This window comes from Magallana gigas, chromosome 6 (assembly GCF_963853765.1).
Source record: "Magallana gigas chromosome 6, xbMagGiga1.1, whole genome shotgun sequence".
Lineage (NCBI taxonomy): Eukaryota > Metazoa > Mollusca > Bivalvia > Ostreida > Ostreidae > Magallana > Magallana gigas.
The window spans coordinates 8806708-8829551 of NC_088858.1; the positions used below are offsets into that span (position 1 = coordinate 8806708).

Here is a 22844-nt window from a genome sequence, read left to right on the forward strand (position 1 = left end):
ATAATCCAATACTCATCGTCAATTAGATCCTCCAATATGTCAAACTCTCGTGTACCGCGATAGTCTCGCGCTTTTGTTGTTTCCCTTAGAAACGAATACCGCCATAGTGGTGTGTGATAGTTTGCAGCAACAGAATCACAACACTGCAAAAATGCCACCAAAGGCAGCGCCGAAGTCTAAACAGGTTTGATTTAATACAAAATGCAACAATATATTCATTGAAATGAGTAAAGTGAATTTTCAAAAAGAATAATGCTTGATTTCATTAAGTTGACAATTGCAAGGTTACCAAAAAAGTTTTGTCGCCTAAATTTTTGTAAAATCTATTGATATGATTTTGAATATGAATATGATCCAGATGGAATATATGTAGCCATGCACTTAGCTTTATTCAAATAATGATCATGTTTTTTATTTTTTCATACCAGTCAATTTACAATAGCTAGAAGAATTAAGAAATTAAATATATATCATTTTTAATTATTATATATATTTTTATGTATTTAAGGACAGTTTATGTAGTTGTAGTATGTCTATATACTTTTCTATGTATAGTGTACAATTTTCTTTCTTTCTTGTCTTTGTATATACAACTTACAATTAAATATATATGCTTATGTTGAATATACTTAACCTTGCCTGCTGTTGCTCTCTAACCCTTTCCCTCCTGCATGCCATAACACAAAAAAATACGAAATCAGTGTATCTGGTACTTAATTTTAGTTGTAGATTAGATTGTACTACACAATGAGTATTCATAATTAATCTATTGAATGGGAATCACCCTTATAGTCATATATAAAAAAGGACCTTCTTCTCTTGGCTGTTTCACTTCTTAATTTGTAGAATAGATCATTAACTTTATGTTGACCCTTATGCAGGGTTGTCTCTAAAAAATGAAGTAGAAGGAGGAAATGAAAAAGTAGAAGGGGGTCTGGGGGTCTTGCTTATAGCTACATTGTGTTTGAAATGCAAAAATAGCCGGGTAATTAAGGCATTATAGGTGGGGGAATTCCCCGCCTCCCGGGTCTAATAGACAACCCTGCTTATGCATGGCCTTAAATAATTCTGATAACAATTAAAATTTCCTTTGTTTTTATATTGCAAATCATGCATGCATAGTTATTTATTAAACATGAGATCTCAAAAGAAGAAAGGTGTGCATTCAATATGTCAAACAAAAGTTATACCTATTCTATACGATTTCTCAGCAGGTTTTTAATGTGTGTCAACTTAATTGGAATGCAAACAAAATATGCTTGAACTCATGCATTACTTACTTACATATTATAACTAACTAAAATGTGATACATAGTCTAATGTAAAAATTATATGAAAATGCAAAAATTATGTTTGCATTCAGGTTATAAAAAAGTTAATTATATCACTGTTCTTGAGTGGGCTTTAATTAATTTGATAAAACTTCTTAAATAATTCATTATATTCAATCATAAAGCCAGCATCTTTGCCCTGTTAGCACATCTCATGATAGTGCTATTTGTTGTAGTGTGACAGCTGCTTTAATATGACCGGTAAAAAGTCACAAAGTCTTTGTTAAAACTCCTATAATCCTTTTTGAAGAAACCAAATTTTTAATATATTTATGGAGAGTTTGTTCGTAGAGAATACTTGTACTTGAATATAAAATTCAGTTTTTATAAATTGTGAAGGCAATATATAGAATAAATTTTAATATCCAAATATAAGGGTTAGAATTAAAAATATATATAGGTAATCAAATTCTACTACCTGACTGAACATTATATACATGTACCACAAATAGATATTTATTACAAATATTGTAGTTAACTTGTATATATGTAACCAAATTATGTATAGCAAGATTAGATAAAATTAATACTAACATCATGCAATTACCCAGTACTGGCTTTATGTGATCTGCATGAATTTTTAACAACCCTTCGCTGATCCTTAGAAAAATGGCTTCTAGAAACTCTAAATGCTTATTAATATACTTAAAAATTGCAAAATGAATATAAATTACTGCCATCTACTACACTAAACTTAAATAGCATAGCTTAAATAAAGTTAGATAAATTGAAAGGGTTCCTTTATGTTAATGTAGGGGGATCTGTCAAGGAGGAGAGCAACAAGAATCAAGGTGAGTGTGTTCCCCCAATGTACCCCCCATTTAATTATTGTTGTCTTTGAAATTTAATGATAGGCCCAGAAAGGGAAAACTTCCAGACCAGCAGGGAAGAGTGGAAAGGTAAAGCTGTGATGTATAATTATTGAAAATTTCACAACATGTGCTAATCAGTATTTGTGTACTGTTTAATTTAATATTGAATGGGACACTTTGAGATTTCATAGCGGAGTCCATCATATTTCAAAATATTCTTTATTAATTATCCTTTTTAAATTTTTCAACTTTTGAACATAAGATGCATTTTAAAATTTCAAAGAAATGCAAAAATTATTATTAAAAGAATTTTTTTTTTAATTTTATTTGGAAAGACAGTGCATGAAAAAAAGAGGTGTATGTCCTATACCTTCATAAATATGGTATATGAAAACAGTTTAAAATATGAATTAAATTGATTGAAACAAGTAGCATTTGTTTCTTTAAATTTTTTAATTCCATTGATCAGTACTAAATATTTGAAAAACATTGTAAATTTCTCTCTTTTTTTTTGCTTGTTATTTATGTACTATATGTCTTATTTTTCATATCCTGTATAAACTTATATTACTGATACTTGCAAAAACCATGATAACTGCAATAACTGTACATGTTGATGTAATGTCTGAATTCCCTGCTCAGGATGGAGATGATATGACAGATATGGGCGATACTGACGGAGATGACTGGATGAATGTAAGTCAATATCACACTGTCTGTCTGCACACTTCCATTTTCAAGATTATTACAATGAAAATATGAACTAATATTTATCAATGCACCTGCATGGTAATAATGAAACATGTATTTAAAATCATATTTGTATTGTTTTATTTTAAAAATACATGTATTAATTTTTTTCAAAAATACAAGAAATCTACATCAAATATAAGAATATTCATTATACCGTTTTGCTTTTTTTTTTGACATGCTGTGACAGTTACTGTTAACTATGAAATTTTACGTTTCATTACAGACTAAAACACTAGTGAAACCTGACGATCAGCTGGACCTTAATGACCAGGTGAATAAACTGTGTACATTACCTTATAAATTTATTTAATGATGAAAATATCATTTTCTTTTGTCAAACATTTCTGTGCTTCAATAGACTCCTAAAAGTTATGGTATATCTAATATATAAAGCCTAATATGTGATATTTAAAAAACAATGTCTTCATTCTAATTTTTTAAATTGTTATTGTTGTTGCTTTCAGTGTAGTTTTCTTGAATATTGATATACTTTGATCTTGACTTCTATATTTGCTATCTCATTTCAAATTTAAAATTGTAATGGTTTTGTTGTTTTTGAACAGGAATTGAAAGAGGAATTTACTCGTATTCTGACAGCCAACAATCCCCATGCTCCACAGAACATTGTTAGATACAGCTTCAAGGTTTGTGAAAGATCGTTATATTAGTTTGACTGATCATTATATTAGTTATATAAATACAATGTTATTGTAACTTCTGCTGTGTTTTAAGAGTACCAATGTACCATACATTTTTGACAAAGTATTCGTTTTCATCCTATTAGTTATATAATTTATAATATACAAGATTGTTGACATACTGGTAATCAAAGTATAAAGTTTTACCACTGTGACTGAATTTGCAGGAGCGACAGTATAAGCAGACTTCCCATGTTGACCAACTGGCCATCCATTTTGCCCTGGATGGCAACATGCTTCACAAGGAATCAGATGAGGCAAAGAGACAGATGGCCAAACTGGGAATCCCCGATAGTAAGTATTAGTTTATGCAATGTTCTCTAAATGTGCTACATGTACTGGAAGATAGGAATTTTAAAGATCAAATTGAACACCATTTAGGTACTGGTGTATTTATGTAACTCTGTCTAGAGATGTCACATCCACTTGTTTAAGGATTCCTGCCAAATAAATCAATCTGTTGTTTGATTTCAAAGTTTGAATTTACTTTGCATTTTTAATTCTCCATTAGGTGGTGAAGTAGCAGGAAGTGAAGGAGGGGAGACAACTCCTGCAGCTGGCGGTGCTCCGGCCGAGGGAGAGGAGGGAAAGGATGAGGTAGTGTATTACAGATCTCAAAACCAGTCAAATTTAACAATAACATTAGAATAGTGCATACGTATAAGTTGCTATGTATACCTTTGATTGATAATGCTTGATTTTTACACATCAATCAATCCACAAAATACACGGTAAATTATAGTTTGGGTAAGAGATATATACCGGAATAAGATCTTTTGTATCACACAGATTATACGTTGTTATGTATACCTTAGATTTATAAAGATTTTATTTTACGCAAATTTCAATCCACAAAATAATTGCTAGTTTGGGTTAGAACTATAAGAGATTTTGTATCACACAGACTTCAGCAACGCAGGGCGAGGAAGCCGAACCGGTATTTAATTATTTTCTCAAGACAATGTCACTTCTTCACTTGAAAGTTTTCAGCACAGAGAGCTTCTTTTTTTCCCTCTTAAATAAGAATATACTCTTATTGGTTTTTATAAAAAAATTTCAGTGTGCATTACAAATTCTTTAGCGTAATCTACAATAGAATATTTTTATAATTTTATTTCATAAGACTGAATTTATTTTTATAGTTAATCTCTGAATCACAATTTTTATACATTTTTTTAAAATTTATTTATATGTATAAAAACTTTCTGAATCCTTATTAAATATACAACTGATTCTTTTCCATTGTCCATAAATCAATTTTCATGTTTATCTTTTTTAACATATCCATAAGTATAAATGACCAAGAAATCTAAAAACAAAAATTATGATGATGTTAATGCATTGGTTTTAAATACAAGCAGCTTGTTTATACACACACAGCTTTAGTTGTTGTTTTTATACACTACAGGCTCAAAATTCAATAAATGATGCAAACAAATCTAACAGAGTGTGATCGCTGGTAAATGGAATCATTCACTTTCTACTGCTATTTTTGTTGTGACACATACATTTATTCTCAAAGATAAATATTTTTTCTTACTTTGCAGTGATGCACTGGAAAGGGAGTTTTTTTTACTTATTTTTGTTGAAGCATTAATGACAGATTCTTTATACTTGTATTTACAAATATATGATAAGTTATTCAATTTGATTATGTAGGCAAAAGAGGGGGAGCAGAGAGAGGAGGCAGGTACCCCAGGCCCAGGGACTGCTGCCAAAGGCGAAAAACTGACCAACCAGTTCAACTACAGTGAACGAGCCTCCCAAACATACAACAATCCATACAGGGTATGCTTCAGCTACTGATCAACCCCAAATACTCCCTCATAAACATGGAATTTAATCTGTGATACCTAGAAAATTGACCGAGTGGTTAAATATCATATGGGTTTTGAGAAAAACAAAGTGGGTCATGTAAAAATGGTTTGTATTTTTTTTAACAGGAGCGTGGTACTGCCACGGAACCACCCCCTAGAGCCACTTTTGCCTCAAATGTCACACAGTGGGAAATAGCTGATGCCTACCATGAAGACTTTGAAAAGCAGGTAAGTTTGGCTTGGATATTATTCAATTCTTACTTTTAAACTGTGTGTTTTTCAAAGAAAGTGATACTGTACTTTTTGATTGGTACTTGTTTTTTAATAATAAAGGTATTGCTGTATTAATTCATAATTCTGCTAAATTAAATATAAGTTAATTGTTAGTTGATTGTTGATTAGTTTTTGCAAACATTTATATATTATTCATTTACTGGTTTGTTGTACAGTTTACCAGGTTTTTAAACAATTGTATAAAAAGTTACATCTATATCATACTGATTGATTTTGATTGTTACATGTATTAAATTTGATAAATGTTTGTATCCAAAATTGCACAGCATGTAAGCTCTTAAGGTCATTAATTTGTGTTCAGTTAATTATAATATTGAATGGATCGTTCTTCAGTTAGAGGCAATTCGTGCAAAACAAGTTCATAAGGCTCCACCCACTTTTCCCCACCAGCAACACCATTTTCAAGTATTGGTCACTTGACTGTCAATTATATACGGTTTTTTCTTTATAGTGAAAGATCTTAGGAAAATACTTCAAGTAGATATTCCAAATTGGCATCCTCAAATCAATTATCTGAAAACCCATATAAATGAATGCAAATCTAAATGTAATTTTTTATTACCATATTGAATTTTTATAATTATTTTGCAAAGAGTGATTTAAAATAATTTTTTTGAAGAAAATTTTAAAAAATATATAAACATATGTCAAGATCAACATTCATATTCATCATATATTGTTACATGAAGTGTTTTCATTAGGAATTACTTGATCTTTCTCTTTATCAATATTTCAATAGTCTATTGCATGTTTTTTGCATAAAAAGACACATATTGACATGTCTTTTGTGATTATTCATTTATTTGTGTATGTTACTAGAAAAATGAAATTCCATCCAGTCAGAATTATCTGACTCTGAAATATGGCACCAAACGTTTCAGTGCATTCTGGGTAAAACTGATATGATATATATCACACGGTTAATATAGGCTAATCTAAATTATCCTTCAATGAAATTGTATCCCGCACTGTATTCACTGATCAAACCAAGCAGAAGACTACCTCAAGTATTCACCAATCTAAGCAAGCTACAGAGAAAGGAAAAGTCTGAATAGTTTATTGCATGTTTGCATATGATATTGCATGTTATCAAAATTAATATTTCACAAATGGAATGTTTTGTTCCTGTATCTTATATTGTCTGAAGGCCTTTTTAGTGCATGGAAAACTAGTTTTTACGTGTAAGAGTAAGGAAATTATCATGTGAATTGCACTCAATCAGCAGTAAACATGCACCAAATTCTCTCTGGTTTATATTTTGAAATGAATTACCATAATGGTTTCTAGCAAGACCATATCTGCCAATGGAGAGAGAAAACATTTTTCAAAAGGAATCCATATTATAAACAGAGAAACTCTTACTGTTAACTTTATATACATGTATAATACAAAATCAACAATTTAGATTTAGTAACTGCATGTGCATGTATTATTTTAGTGTGATATATACACCACTATAACACTTACAGAGCATATTAGATCAAGAAAATGTACAATAGTTCATTTACCATGACAACAAAGCAACAATATTTTGATTTAATCTTTTGAAATCGCTCATATTTTAAACATGTGAAATGCTATTTCACTGTATGTAATGCACATGTATAAGTTAACACTGGAAATAGATTTGTCATTATGGAAATTGTTAATCATAGAATAGCCAAAAAAATTTACGTGCATGCATGAAAATGTAAATTCAAATTCAATAGTAAAAATAAACAAAGTCTCAAAGTAATTTAATTTGTACGAGTTTTAGTGGAAATTAAAACTATAGTGCTTAAAACTAACACTTGGACTCATCAGGATTTGTATTTGTATTCATCTAATTATCAACTTTTTCAGGAAAAGAGCAAGGAGAAGAAGACTATTCCTGGAAGGAAAGAAGAGGAAAAGACCAGAAAGAAACTTACAATCACTGAAACACAGGTAATGGATAATCTCTTTTTTTAAGGGTGTAATTTTAGTGCATGAAATGAAGACTATTTTTTATGTACAATATTTTTTTCAAATTGTTATTCGTCCAGTCCTGAACAAAATCAAGTGAAGATGCTGCATCAACAGCTATAAAATCATTAAACAAATAGAAAAAATGAGTAATTCTTTCTATTTTCTGTAGATTCCTTAATAAATGCAAGTGTACCTTAATTCATCAAGTTTTATGTTTAGTATCAAAACACAAGAATATGAAATAACAAGCACCAAACTTTTGTTGCTATTTAGGTAGAAAATGACTACCAGAAAAATAAAACCAAGATTTTGATACTCTTAAGGGATGCGTCTTGTGATTTATCGATAATTCAGATATAAAATCTTTGCATTTGATTAGTGATTAATGTCAACCAGAAAGATAATTGTACCCGTAAATGATATCTGTGTCAACTTAGAAATAAGTGTGAATACTCATGTTCTTCTCTTATGTAGGGAGATGATATATCCCGCATTTCAAAGGCCACAAAAATAGTAGAAAGAATGGTGAACCAGAACACGTATGATGACATTGCTCAAGATTTCAAATACTATGAGGATCCGTCCGACGAATACCGAGATAACGAAGGAACCATGCTCCCGCTGTGGAGATTCTCCTACGAAAAAGCCAAGAAACTGGCAGTTACCTCCCTTTGTTGGAATCCTATGTACAAAGATCTGTTTGCTGCTTCTTACGGTTCTTGTAAGTGTTTGGTGGAAACTAAAACAAAACATTTTTTTGAGTCTCGTAATAAATAGAAAATGTCATGGTTTAAGCTTTTAAATACTTGGTATTACTTCAACATAACGAAATTCCTCAAATGAATGGTGAAAACATTTAGGGTGGATTAAATGACCTCTTTATTTATGGATGTTTAGCAACCTTTTGTTACGTTACAGATGACTTCATGAAGCAGGGCAGTGGAATGATTCTCTTCTTCTCCCTGAAGAATCCCTCTTTTGCTGAGTACATCTACGAGACTGACAGTGGAGTGATGTGTCTGGATGTCCACCCCGAGCATCCCTACATGGTCGCTATCGGTTTCTATGATGGTAGTGTGGGTGTCTACAACGTACAGAAAAAAGAACCCGTCCATAGGTGTACAGCCAAAAATGGCAAACATACAGACCCCGTCTGGCAGGTACAATAACTCTGTAGTTTGTTATTGGAATTTTTGTAAACATTCATTGGTCAGTAACAGTTGCCATAGAATATTAGAAATTAATGTTCTAGTAATCATTTAATGGTTTTTTTCTTTGATAAATAGGTTAGATGGCAAAAAGATGACCTGGAAAATAACCACAACTTTTACTCCGTGTCCTCTGATGGTAGAATAGTTCACTGGACCATTATCAAGGTACCAAAAAGAACTGGTGTTAACAATACAGAACTTATAGCAGTTATCTTTCTTGTTAAGAAATTATTACTTACTTATTTGACTTGTTATTACAGAATGAACTCCTGTTTGAGGACGTGATTACCCTCACTCTGCCCGGTGCCGCCGGAGAGGGCCCTGATGGGACCAAGGTCAACACCGTCGGTAAGGGAGAATCCCAAAAAAATATTTAATTGAAATATTTTTGATTGAATTTATTTCAGACGATACATGAATCTATAAGTTACTTGTAAGTTCCATGCTTGTGGTCAGCAAAAACATTATATAACACCATTAAGCATGTTCTTATTTATAACTATTTCTTATTGGAATCAAGCGAATTGTAAACAAAGTTCCAGGGTTATACATGTGCACATGCCTTTTTCTATATTCAATATTTCATAATGACTACAATGAATTTTAATTTTTTTGGCAGGGTGTGGGACAGCTTTTGACTTCCACAGAAAAAATGACTACCTTTTTCTCGTGGGGACAGAGGAAGGTAAAATCCACCAGTGTTCCAAAGCCTACAGCAGCCAGTTCCTGGACACAGTCGACGCCCACAACATGGCTGTCTACAAAGTGCGCTGGAACCCGTTCCACCCGCGAATTTACATCACGTGTAGTGCTGATTGGACCGTGAAGATCTGGGAGGTCAGCAGCAAAACCACCGCAGACAAAAGTGAAACCTCATCAGTGGAGGCTCAGACCAAGTGAGTACATATGTACTTACAACGGAGAAACTTGGATAGTTTCTCTAGTCGTAACGTTATATTCTAATTACCTGTAAATTTATATTTCTTATGTTCTTTATCTGAGTAGAACCGTGTTGATCATGTATCCAGGGAATTTATAAAGTTATAAAATTATTTAGAAAATTTTAACATAAACAATTTCAAGCTTGTACCCATTTATGATATAGTATATATGTATTTACTAAATAATATTTGGAAGTATTTTTGTTTTGTTTTTTTTAAGTTTCTTTTTGTATTTAACATTGTAGGAAACCTCTTTTTACTTTCGATTTGAACAACTCTGTTGGTGATGTGGCCTGGGCTCCATACTCATCTACTGTGTTTGCAGCAGTCACTGCAGATGGCAAGGTATTACACACAACTGAATGCACATAGCTAGTATAAATCATGACCTAGAGACATCAAAATCTCTTATCTTATGAAATGTTTTGAAATTTTTTTGTTTAATTCATTTTCAGATGTTTGTGTATGACTTAAATATTAACAAATATGAGCCCCTCTGTGAACAAATGGTAGCTCAGAAGAAGAAAACCAAACTCACTCATGTAGAGTTCAATCCCAAAGACCCCATCATTATAGTAGGAGATGACAGGTAAGTGGAGATATAAATCCAGATTGGATTTAAAAATGTATTTAATTTGAATCCACATTATTCTAGGGCAGTGTCATATACCGGTAATGTTATCTTGATACTGCAAAATATTGAACCCGTGTTCAAAATATTTGTGATGTTTTGAACCTGAGTAGTATTAAACATAGAATATAAAAACGTAAATTAATGTCAGTTGATTTTCTACACAAGAGTGAGTTGATCCAGATTTGTTCATCACAATGTTCAGAGCTATAACAAAATTCATCTTCACTACAAATTCAGCCAAGTAATAGTGCATGATGTAATTTTTCTTTTTCATTTTTACAGAGGAAATGTAACCAGCTTAAAGATTTCACCTAATCTTAGAAAAATGCCAAAGGTAAGACAATTTTAAGTCTCAATGTACATTATACATAGTAACATCATATGTGTATAGATTTTTGTATCAACATCTACGTTAAGTCTTTTATCCTGTGTAATTATCTAGGGATTAAATAACACTAATATAGGTTCTTTTAACGGAGTACCTTTTTTTTCTCGGAATTAATTTCCTTTAATGTAAAGATTTAATGTACAGTGTACTTGGTGATGACTTGAATTCTGCTCTTAACTTGATTGCCTTTCATTTAGCCATACTTGGAGGACCCCTCCATTGTTAATAACCCTATCAAACTTTTATATTATGAATTGTTGGATAAATGTGAAGGAGGCCCAGTGTTTGGAATGGTAAACTGTTCTTCAAAAGACACCCAATTTTATTTATCAGCATTGAGCAAATCTTTTTCTGCATATTTTATATAGTTTTAACTTGATTTGATTAAACTTATTTTTACTTTTCAAGAATATTGGGGGGAGAGAGAGTGAGAGCGTGAGAGAGAGAGACGCAAGTTTGCATGCAGTTAAGGAGAATGAAATTTGTCATCATTTAATGTCATTTTTAAAGTTTATGGGTAGAGTTAAATGAATGAATTTTGATGATATTAATTTATCAGTTGTTGATCACTCCATAAACATACATTTATATCACATTATTATTTGAGAATTGGTAAACAGAACTGTCTTTCAGTGGCTTTCACTTCACATATCACCTGCATTATTTTCTTTGCTGGAGAATGAAGTATAATTTCGAACTGATGCAAAGGGATTTTATGCATGGCAATTTTAAAAGTTAAGGAACTTATCCCCCCCCCCCCCCCCCCCCCCAATAAAAAAATAATTGAAACATACACATGTATGTGTGTGATTTTGAGTGTTTGAAAATATTAAAATGATGCATAGATCCCTATCTGATTCCTCTCCCTCATAAAATTGAAGGTAACAATTAAATTCAACCTATCTCCAAAGACCATTCTGATGTGATGTGATTCCATTTAACCTGTTCGTTTATGACCTTTTTAGGAGAAGAAGGGAGCACCGCCCATGGACCCCAAGCAAAAGGAGGACAATGAAATAGCCAAGCTAGACAAAATCTTATCAATGGTTCGAGAGCCCAATGAAGACAAAAAATAAATTATCTGTTACTGTTTGGGGGGAGGGGGTCAAGATTTTCAATGAGGATTTACTTTGAGACCAAAATTGTGATGCTGGAAATTAACCATATCCAGATCTGAACAATCCGTCCTTACAAGATATAAAAATTTTGCTTTTTTCAAACTTATGAATGATGTATTGAATTGTTATAATTGTGAATTGCTGTAACATTAACTTTGAAATGTATTGAGAGACTGTTATTATGCAATACATTTAATATATTTAGTTCTTTTAAATTGATGCATTGTCTTTTTTATTATCAAAATGTGATATTTTAATTTATATGTTTATTAAACAAATGAAATACCTTTAATAATTCTATTATTATTATTAACAGTGTCTCTATATTGTCAGTTTACTGTACTGATATGTTACATGATTTTATTCCAGATAAGCAAAATTAAGTTCTTCAGCATTAAACATATTAGAGAGGTTGAGATTTAAAACGTGAACGGGTACGCGTACGTGTGTTATAACTACACATACAAGTACACGTTTTTGTAATTCATCAGTTGAGATTCCATAACTTGTAGGATATAAACGTATACGTAAATTTCGACGCAGTTTTTTGACATGAATTTACTTAATTCACTTTGAATTAAAGGTGAATTTCTTATCAATTTGCATGCAAATGAAGTTGAAAAATCTATGTAATGTATCACAAGAATATATTAACCCATCAATTAGATTATATTTGTTGTAAAAGTTACAAGTTTGTACTTACGTGTAGACGACAGATTAGAAAGTTTAGAAAACGTGTAGAAACTTTGTCGTCACAAAAACTGATGACGTAATACGTGAAGAATTTAGATGATTCCCCTAGTACACGTTCACGTACCCGTACACGTTTGAATTCTCAACCTCTCTAATATTGCAAATCTTATATACATTTGGCTTTCATGGGAAACGAGAACAATTTATTTGAATTTTTCCAGTTCTATTCACGAGAACAATTTATTTGAATTTTTCCAGTTCTATTCATTGACCAATTGGGGCCTTAAAGGGGCAACAAGATGACTGTGGAATTATGTAAAAAGGCAATATCATATAATGGGCACAAATATATTACAAGATGGAAAGAGTTGAATTATTGTAAGGATGCAGATATAAACATTTGCACATGCATAGAGTACCATTAGAACAGTTGGTTCCTATTTAAGAAAATTCAGTTTGAAATGGTGTTTCCGAATTGAATATGAAACGTTACATTCCTCAGTGTAGGGAGGGGGCTCTGATTTTTTCACACATTGCTGTTAGTAATGTAATATTGATAGCTCACGTGAATAAAAGACTTTGATAAGGTTTTAAAAGTACAGTTTATAGAAAAAAACAAACACTTTTTTAAAGTTTAAAATAGGTGTGTGCACGTATGATTAATACATCAACATTTCACTTCAAACTGTGTATTGTAAATATTATTAAAATCTCAGGAGAGACAATTTATTGGAAATTATTCCAAAAATAGCTAGTTTCCTCTTGAAACGATGTACATTGATTAGTCATTCTGACAATTCATATCACATCGATGTTGTGTGTTATTTTCAACCTCAAAAGACGAAGCAGATGAATATTGGTTCGATAGTAAAGTATTACATATTGAAATGAAAGCAAGAAAACGCGAAATTTCATGCTATAGTCAATGGGACGCAAGAAAAAAAATAGTCAAAAATTTTTGTTGGGATTAAACATCAGCTAAAAAATCTTAATCTTTCCAGTGAACAGTGGTGAAACTCATCTTTAATCTTAATACTATAAGCACTGAGTCATTCAAGCCACAACAATCAAAGTTCATCGCTTAAAAGCCTATGTTGATTAAAATCGATATTTCAAAAATGTTTTGACAATAATCTTGTGCGAAAACCTACTCATAATAAATGGTATGCGTTTTGTGAAATTTTGACCTACGTTGCATTTTGCGAAAACCTACTCATAAAAAATGGTATCAATGTTCTTAAAATGACGCTTTTGAGAAATTAAGTATGCATACTAGGAACTGTCCAAGACGTATTTATCAATCAACATCGTTAATAGCTAATTTATTTTATTTTATAGACATTTTTCTTGGTTCTTCCCTTTTCTACTTTCTTATTCTCGTCCTTATTTTGGCATCCATATGGGGTTTTTTTTTATTTAAAAAAGAAATGAATTGTGTTAAATTAACACTGTTAATAAAAGTCCAAAATTTATCTTGAAATAATTTGTAAGAAGACATTAGAAGTGTGAATTAAATATTTAATGTCTGCATCTATATAGTTAGGGGTCAGCATTTATAATTATTATTCTTTTATATAATATATAGATAACGTGACAATGTGTGTACACAAGAATTTTTTAAAGACGTTTACATTTGGTTATATTTGCTCAATAAAATTTTTACGGTAGTTAAGTAAATTATTAGGAGACCTTTTCATTTAATATTATTACATTTATTTGATAACATATAAATTAAATGAGTTTTGTCACTATATACTGCAATACAAAGAAGAGGGAAGAAGTGAAAAAAAAAACAGAGCGGGACTCTTACAAAACGCGGATATAAGAATATTCGGAAATCGGTCGGGCAACTGTGATTTTATAATAATCAAATGTCCATTTTTTTTTTTCAAACTAGTATTTATAAAGTTCCGTGATTATCACCATGCACGATTAATAAAATCGACCGTGATATGTTGAGGCGGGGGGTTACGATCCCTTCTAGTTGAACTTACAGGGGAACCTCGGCCACCTTAACACTGGGGGTGTTGGCACAATGTTACCATTAACGTTTGAATTGTATTGTGGGTTAGGTGGTGTTACAATTGTTTACACCTTGAATTCTTTATTTTGGTATATATATAAAAATGAAAATCTAATAATCATCTACTTCCAGTGCTTATTTTGATCCTGAGATGCAAATTAATCCATGGAGTCCTATACCCCCTCCTCCCCTCACAATACATATTCATATTCACGTATGGTAATTGTTATTACAGCATTCGTGAAGTATGCTAGAAAATATACACTGATTCCGTTATCGATATGAAGATAATCCACAAGATAAACATATCCCCCCCCCTAGAAGAATCAGAGGCATAAATAACATATTATTTATGTCTCTGGAAGAACAAAGGTTTTCTTTTCTTTATAAAATTACCAATTGCTATAGGCAAATATTGACACTAACTTGTGAATCTTTATTTAATATTTTAATTGAATATCTTGCGGATATAATGATTAAATACGAAAATTGGCTAAGGTATGAATTTCCAACCCGGGGATTTAACACCATCAGGGATTAAAAACACAAGGTCGCAACTCGCGCGTGGCGACAGCTGTTACTTAGGCAACTGGCAGGTGACAAAGCCGAGCGTCCTTTATCTGGAGGGGGGCTTTTTATAAACCGTCCCACGATAACAAAGGGGTAGCTCTATGTGTACACCCCACGGTAGAGCGTCTAGCAATCATTTAGTCTACGCCTCAATGTCAACATGACCAGAATTCGGCGCTCCAACAGAATATACAACGAAAGAAGGGTCAATCTTGTAGATGCTGAGAGAAGATTTCGGCGCTCGTGTGAACAAATTGTGATGTTGAACCGTGCCCTGACCTCCCTACAGAAGAGGTACGACAACGCAAAACGGAGGAATGTCCGGTCCTTCCGCTACCATCTCCGCCTCCGTCTAGCCGTCATAGAAGGCATGAGAAACGTGTACTATGACTATGCCCACGAGAAAGCCAAGCAAGTAGCCGAGTTGCGGAGAGAACTGTTCGGAGAGATCGTAGAAATCGTGTCTGAAGAGAGCTGAGCTAAAGAGGTGTCAGCAAAATCGCAAAGAAATCCCGGTGTTACAAATGGTACATAGGATTACCGAAATGCCCGTGATGTCGTGTAAATCCATGTTCTTCAAAGACCGTTAGATGCGATGGGTTTTGTGAAATCTGGACCTACGTTGCATTTTTTGCTTGGGCTGCCGCACTTCTACATGTCGTATGTGTATGACTGTGTTCAAAGCGAATACTACCGGTATATTTCAAGGAATGTTAATTCAGCTCCTAGTGCTTAATTGTGTTTCACTGGGCATTCCCTATGTATACCAGAATTCACTGAATCATTCGATGACTTATGAGTTGAACTGAACTCTGTAATTAATGTGATCTTGTTTATATAAGTCAAAAAAGCTGTAATAACAAAAAAATTTTCTAGTCAATACTTTTAATACACAAGTTGAATGCTTATTCTCAATAAATTGATTTATACACAATTTTAATAGTTTTTCGAATAGTCTTCATTACTTGGAATATCGGCATTCCTTCGGGTTATTTGCTCGAAGTAAGCTCCCTGTGACCTTGTATAGTATTTCTTTGACAGCTCCTCTCCATAAAATAAATTTGTATGAGCAAACAATTCATATCCATGAGGCATTATTCCACGTTTCTTGACATCGTGGAAGATGGGTAACCCAAACAGGGTTCCAAACTCCCAGTCTGGATTATCCTTCATCAGGTCCTCCTCCAACTCACAGTTCTGACGAAACAACTTGAGGACCCTGGAAGACAGAAAGTCAATTAAATCTCGGCCTGCCACAATCATTTAGAGGATTGGTATTAATGAACATAAATAGCATTCACCAAAGTTGCAACAACGACAATGAAGAGGAACTACAAATAAACAATGAAAGCTATTCCCTATTTTATTTTTACAGAGAAATACATATAACTGACCAACTCTGTTTTCATTTTGGTATAATAGCTACCTACTTTAATTTGTAGTTTGGTAACTGCATTTAGTTGACAAATTCTGTTTTCATTTTGGTATTCTATCTACCTTCTTCAAATGAAAGTGTTTGATACATAGTATGTATTACATACATTTAGATCTTTGACTAGAGGTACTATGAACAAGCTAACAAATGATACCCCATGCTAAGAAAATATGCAAATACTAAAGTATTTCCCTATTGATATGTAATGGTAAAACCCTCTTTTTCTTCCAGTGACCTTGAACTTGAAGAAATGACTATAGCTCAAGGTCAGGCTATATTTTCTGGTTACAGACAATTTCATTTTCCATAACAAAAAATGGCCTTGATGAGAATTATGTATTTTTTAAACGATGATTTTGAACTTGCACAAATGACATCATGATCATGACAAACCCTCAGACCACAAGCAATCTTTGTGTGAATTAGGAACTTCCAATGTTTTGCCATAACAGATCAAAAAAATTATGCATTTTTCTTTACAGTGACATTAAACTTGCCCAAATGACCTTGGGCCAAGATCAGAACACAACCTCAGGTCAGAAGCAATCTTTTTGTAAAGTACAGAGTAGGAACTTCCAATGTTTTGCAATAACAAAGATATGGACTTGATATTATTGCACAGTGTCAGATGGACAAGGGAATTCTATATCCTATATACCCCCCCAACCCCCAAGAAAAAAAAACACTGTTTGCATGGTGAATAACAAAGTAAACACATGAAAACTTAGCAGAAAAACAGATTAATAACTTATGAAGTAGAATATTGACATAACTAGGTTTTGTGTATATTCAGTTTTTAAAACATTTAAAAAACTAAACATGCTAAACTTTTCACTAAACCATGAGTGCTGATATTAGAAGTCCTGGGACAAAATATGAGAACCCATTTTGTTTAAAGTCAAACAATTTTGTTTCTAGACAAAAGAAAGATCACATAAATTGTTAAACACCCATTATGTTTATGGATATAAACCTTTAAAATTGCAGTTCAATAGATATTTTGGTTGTGTTTGTTGAGGGTCTGTTACACCCCCCCCCCTTTCTGTAAACCATATTAAAATGGTAGTCTACAATTTTATGCATAAAACTAACAACACCTGATACCCCTTTTCAAACTTTCAAAATAACTGTTTCATGCTAATTCATTGCATTTACACTTACATTCTATCCTTTTCTGCCATCAACAAAGGTTCTAATGCGATGTTTGCCTCTGTATTTTCTAGTTGATGCATTCTGTAAAATAAGGTACACAGATGTGAGGTAATGCTACAGAGGGTGGAATATATTCTGTATATGGAGAAATATTTGCCCCGTTTTATCGCTCCCCCCTTTAGACCTCATTGTCAGTGGGCAAATCAATACTGTGTTATCAATTTAATAGAGAGAGTATCTATTATATACCGGTAGACAAAAGTGTAAAATAGAGAAAAAAAATGTGGTGTGAAAATAACCCTGTATACAGTAAAATGTTAGTTCAAGTACATTATTATAATACTGATTACTTTATTTTAAAGGAATTTTTATACAGCAATTATTGAACTTCAGACCATGCAAATGTTTTTTTGACCACACAGGACATTCAGTCCTGTGTAATCAAAAAACAGACAGGACTGATTGACCAAGAATAAGATATATTTCATTTGTAAAATTTCAAAAGCCTACATTTTTCTATTCCTCTTTTATATCAGTTATACTGAGCTACAATACGTCACACATGTAACATCAGAGAGGCTCAATGGTATGTAACATTCTCTTATCAAAGAGACAAAGAATTGTTTAAACATGATTTTTTTAAAGCCCAAAAATTTTCCCTGTTTTTTGTTTATTGATCAAAGCAATTTTCCAAAAGGTGTAATACAAAATATTTACAAGAATGCCAAAAAGCATTTGCATGTAATGAAAACTAAAGTCGGTCATTGAAGTTTTTTTAAAATAGATTTATTTGTCAACTTTATTACCAGGTAAGCAGGAATAAGGAATGCATGATTATTATACCCCGCTGCGAAGGAGGATTTTATACCCCCGCTCCGAAGGAGTAGGGGGTATACTGTTTTACCCTTGTACATCTGTCTGTCTGTACCCAACAAAAATTTGGGTTGCATTTTTCTCAGCAACTATTTATTGCAGATGCTTGAAATTTTAACACATTATTGGTTTAGGCATGCAATAAAATTGGATATATTTTTGTATTAATCAGAGGTCAACTTCCTGTTAAATGATGACTTTGTTTATTTTTAGCCAAACAAATTTTCGCCAAAGATTTCTCAGCGATTATTTAATGCAGATGCTTGAAATCTTAACACACTATTTGTGTAGGTATGCCATATCGTGGAATCTATTTTTGTAGTAATCAGATTCCAACTTGCTGTTAATTGTCAACTTTGCCTATTCACATCAAAGCGGGGGTATTACTAGTGAACATTGGCTCACAGATATCTTGTTTTGTATGAGGTTTCAGTCTATGCAAAAGACATCAGACCATCGAACATGACCAATGTGCAGTGCTTCTGGTCTAATGCCTCATTTTTTACACATGACTGGAATGTCCGAGAGTGTAGTAAAATAACTTGAGCTTTGATCTCAATCAGACAATAGATGCTGGCCAGAATTTACTCAGTCGTGAAAATATGACAAATCAATATCTGGTTGCAAAATCAAATTTCTCGTTCTAACAAAATTTGGTTCACTGGAGTTATTTTTCTTAATTTTTGAAATAAATAGCAAAATTTTGTGCATTTTGATATCTTGTGAAAACCCCTTTTATGAACCTTATGGCATGGTAGAATTTAGTTTTTCTAACATATATGGTAAAAAATTATATCACTAATCACATATTACAGTTAGAGGAAAATTTCTTCAACCATAGTATTTTTATAACCTGTTTAGAAGTACAGACGATTGTTAAATCTCAAATATTCCTATAATAAATGAACCTGTATTTTGAGATGGCCCCTTAAAAGATCAAGACTGAACATATGTGTTTAAAAAGTAATAAGTTTTTCTATTGTATTTTTTTTAAGCAAGAAAACCCCTAGTCGGCCTCTTTAACTTAGTTTAATTTACATATTTACTCTTTAGGCAAATTTATCATTTCATGCAAATTTCTTGGCACTATTTAATTTATCCAATTTCACCAATAACCAGGTACGGTAAATTTTTGGTGCAAGCAGAATTAGTTTGTAACATACAAATACCAACCCACCTGTTGTATCTCTTTGTTTCAGATATCAACCACCAACAATATGCAGTAAAAGGTATAAAGCCACCAAGGATGTATTTACCTGAAAATTAGAAGTCTATTTTGAGTATAAATAACATTTCATTTCAGTTTCATACACAATTATTTTTTCCTACACATATCATTCATACAAAAGTAGACATCAATGTTGCATTATTTTACACAATGTGCTGCAATTTTACAGTAGCAATGTAGCTGGATCTTCCCATGTGTTCCTGCAGTATGTGCTTCACAATAAGAGATGGATTTCAAACCTGATCTCATTGACTATTGATCAAGTGATGCACATGTCATAGAGTGCAATAAATCAGACACAACAAGCAAACAATGCACATACAATTTGGAAAGAAATGCAAGAAAACTCACTTTAATAGATTCAGAGTGCAATGATTATTTAATGTCTCTTTGTTTTATAGGAGTTATCAATCATAAGAAATTCATGTTTCCAAATAAGGTTGCAAAATGAAATATGAAGTTTTCCCCTGGAACTTCGAAAAATAGAATGCATTTTAATACCATAATAATACATCATTTCCCTTAACATTATGTACCAATAATTGATGACTCAAAATTTTTTCCTAGGTATTGTTGCTTAACCTTTTTAAACACCCTGTAAAATGAAGTGATGTAGTTTGTGGAAACTCTCGATCTCATGTGAATTAATTAACATTTGTCACTTTCCAAGTTCTGTGAGCATGTTAGAGAGAAAGTCTGAGGCGAGTAAAGTGATAAGATATCTGCAGTAAAATGTCCAAGGAATTTTTTGTTATAAAAGTATTTCCTCAGAATGTACATGTTGGAAAATAATATGATCAGTCCAAAATTAGTACAGCTTTTAGTGAGTCAAAAACTGCAAGTTATTTTGTGTGGGAACTAGGAACTTAACATAGCTCTACAGTATGTCAACACAAGTTTCCCGTACAGCTACATGTACATATCTCTAGCTTGTAGACAAAGAAGATTAAAATTTTTTATTGTTTATTAATTTTATAAAGTATCAATTTTACTGTCTTGATTTTTCAAATAATTACTTGTTGGTCTACAGACCGTGCAAGCTTTTACCTCTTACATTTAGGCAAATATGACAGAAAAACTTCTAGTTTAGAAATGGAATCACTGTTATATGTGTAAAATACCAGCACTGACTGTATTCAACTTCTATTAATAAGAATTGTATACTTGCATTATCTTTGTTTATATTTTATGTTTTAAATTAAAGACACTGAAAGACTTAAACAGGCATTTATTAGTCAGCCAGCAGAGAAACTTTTAATTATTAAATAATGCCTTCTGTAGTTTTTCATTTTTAGAAGAAATCATACAGTCTGTGTTATAGAAATTTGAACAAGGTATGTGAAGATTGTGGGTCATCCTCAGTCTCAATACTATAATAGTAGAAAGGCTGTCTATGCATGTGCATGCTGTGTATCTACAGCCATGGTTTGAATCTCTCTGGCCGGTCGTCGATCTGATTGGAAAAAATCATAAACAATAACCATGGTTTCTGATGAGGCAACCTGAGATACAGGCAGCAATCAATGATTATGAAGAGTTACAACAACATTTGCTTGAAATGATTCATTGAGGATAAGTCGATGTGCAATTAATATGTACATTGCTACTTGCCTCTTTATACCAACAGTTAAAATAAGCGTGTAAACCAAATGTACACCAACAGACTGCAGACCAATGCACGGGCCCCGGAAGTTATTGTAAATATATTGCATGTGCATGTATAAAAAAGTAAGGGTAGGACACTATTTTTGAGGCGAAATCGGGTTTGACAAAGTCTGGGCGTTCCTCAAACGAAATTTCGCGATAAATCGTTCAAGTATACTTTACTTACGACATATGTATACATTCGTTCCGCTCCAATGCTGTTACGTCGAAGAAAAAGGTGTTTTTATACATCCAAGTGCCTAAGAATTTCGCTAGACTGGTTTACATCCGGTTTAATCGCAGTGAATCGAAAGATAAGTTCTGATTAGTTAATAATAAAATAAATCTGCTCGTCAATAAGGTGGCGAAACTGATAACAATTTATGGTGAGTATGTATCAGCTGTTTGAATGGAGTTATGTATATAGATACTGGGTAGTTTGGCCTTTCAACAATGAAATGCGAGAATAATGAAGAAGATTGACAAATATCGATAAGAAATTAAAGAATTTATTTCATTATTGACCAATCAGAACTTACCTTTCAATTTACCTTTAGATTCACTGCGATTAAACCGGATGTAAACCAGTCTAGCGAAATTCTTAGGCACTTGGATGTATAAAAACACCTTTTTCTTCGACGTAACAGCATTGGAGCGGAACGAATGTATACATATGTCGTAAGTAAAGTATACTTGAACGATTTATCGCGAAATTTCGTTTGAGGAACGCCCAGACTTTGTCAAACCCGATTTCGCCCCAAAAACATGAAAAAGAGTGTCCTACCCTTACTTTTTTATACATGCACATGCAATATATTTACAATAACTTCCAGGGCCCGTGGACCAATGCATTTTGGAGACTATATTTCAATATCTAGAGACAATCCTGAATCTTATTGATTCACTTTTTGTTATAAAAATAAATATACAAATATCTGACTTTCTAAGCTTTTTAAAAAGCTAATTTTGTGTCCTGTTCATATTACAATAACATGTACATACTACCTGACTTCAGAATACAGCTACAGTGCCCTTTTCCACTTGCTACAGTACTGAACCCTAACTTACCCTTAATTCGTTTGAATATCTTCCTACTATAATCTACTGGACCATACCCCCCTTTGGGGGGCATGTCTTGTTTATATTTAGGTCCTGCAGCTGAAGCCATGGTCAAATTGGACCAGGCCAGACAACAAGTTTTCGAAGGTCACAAAAACCGGAAGATTATATTTTCTAAAACCAACTCTCGAGTGTTATACGGAAACTTATAAAAAACGGATAT

General features: G+C 32.5%; 2 protein-coding genes across 5 annotated transcripts; one reads left to right on the top strand and one right to left on the bottom strand.

Moving 5' to 3' along the window:
• The first annotated feature begins 53 nt into the window (after positions 1 to 53).
• Positions 54 to 12231, top strand: LOC105341425 (dynein intermediate chain 2, ciliary). 4 transcript variants are annotated; one of them, XM_066089207.1, is made up of 21 exons: positions 54 to 184; positions 2087 to 2122; positions 2786 to 2839; positions 3120 to 3167; positions 3460 to 3540; positions 3762 to 3888; positions 4106 to 4191; positions 4499 to 4531; positions 5254 to 5382; positions 5538 to 5639; positions 6039 to 6110; positions 7548 to 7631; positions 8127 to 8373; positions 8571 to 8812; positions 8939 to 9028; positions 9124 to 9211; positions 9483 to 9759; positions 10050 to 10149; positions 10260 to 10393; positions 10721 to 10772; positions 11792 to 12231. In XM_066089207.1, the coding sequence occupies exons 1-21, from the start codon at positions 152 to 154 to the stop codon at positions 11900 to 11902; spliced, it is 2226 nt and encodes a 741-aa protein (XP_065945279.1). In that variant the 5' UTR covers positions 54 to 151; the 3' UTR covers positions 11903 to 12231. The 4 variants fall into 4 exon arrangements, with proteins under 4 accessions (XP_065945279.1, XP_065945278.1, XP_065945280.1 ...); XM_066089206.1 differs by lacking the exon at positions 2087 to 2122 and adding an exon at positions 2186 to 2230 and having other exon boundaries at positions 65 to 184; XM_066089208.1 differs by lacking the exons at positions 2087 to 2122; positions 4499 to 4531 and adding an exon at positions 2186 to 2230 and having other exon boundaries at positions 66 to 184.
• Positions 12232 to 16098: 3867 nt separating this feature from the next.
• Positions 16099 to 22798, bottom strand: LOC105341417 (NADH dehydrogenase [ubiquinone] 1 alpha subcomplex subunit 13). Its single transcript, XM_011447956.4, has 4 exons — positions 22631 to 22798; positions 19868 to 19946; positions 17827 to 17898; positions 16099 to 16449 (listed from the first exon to the last, which is right to left on the bottom strand). Exons 1-4 carry the CDS (start codon positions 22728 to 22730, stop codon positions 16167 to 16169), a joined length of 534 nt encoding a protein of 177 aa, XP_011446258.2. The 5' UTR covers positions 22731 to 22798; the 3' UTR covers positions 16099 to 16166.
• Between the last annotated feature and the right edge of the window lie 46 nt (positions 22799 to 22844).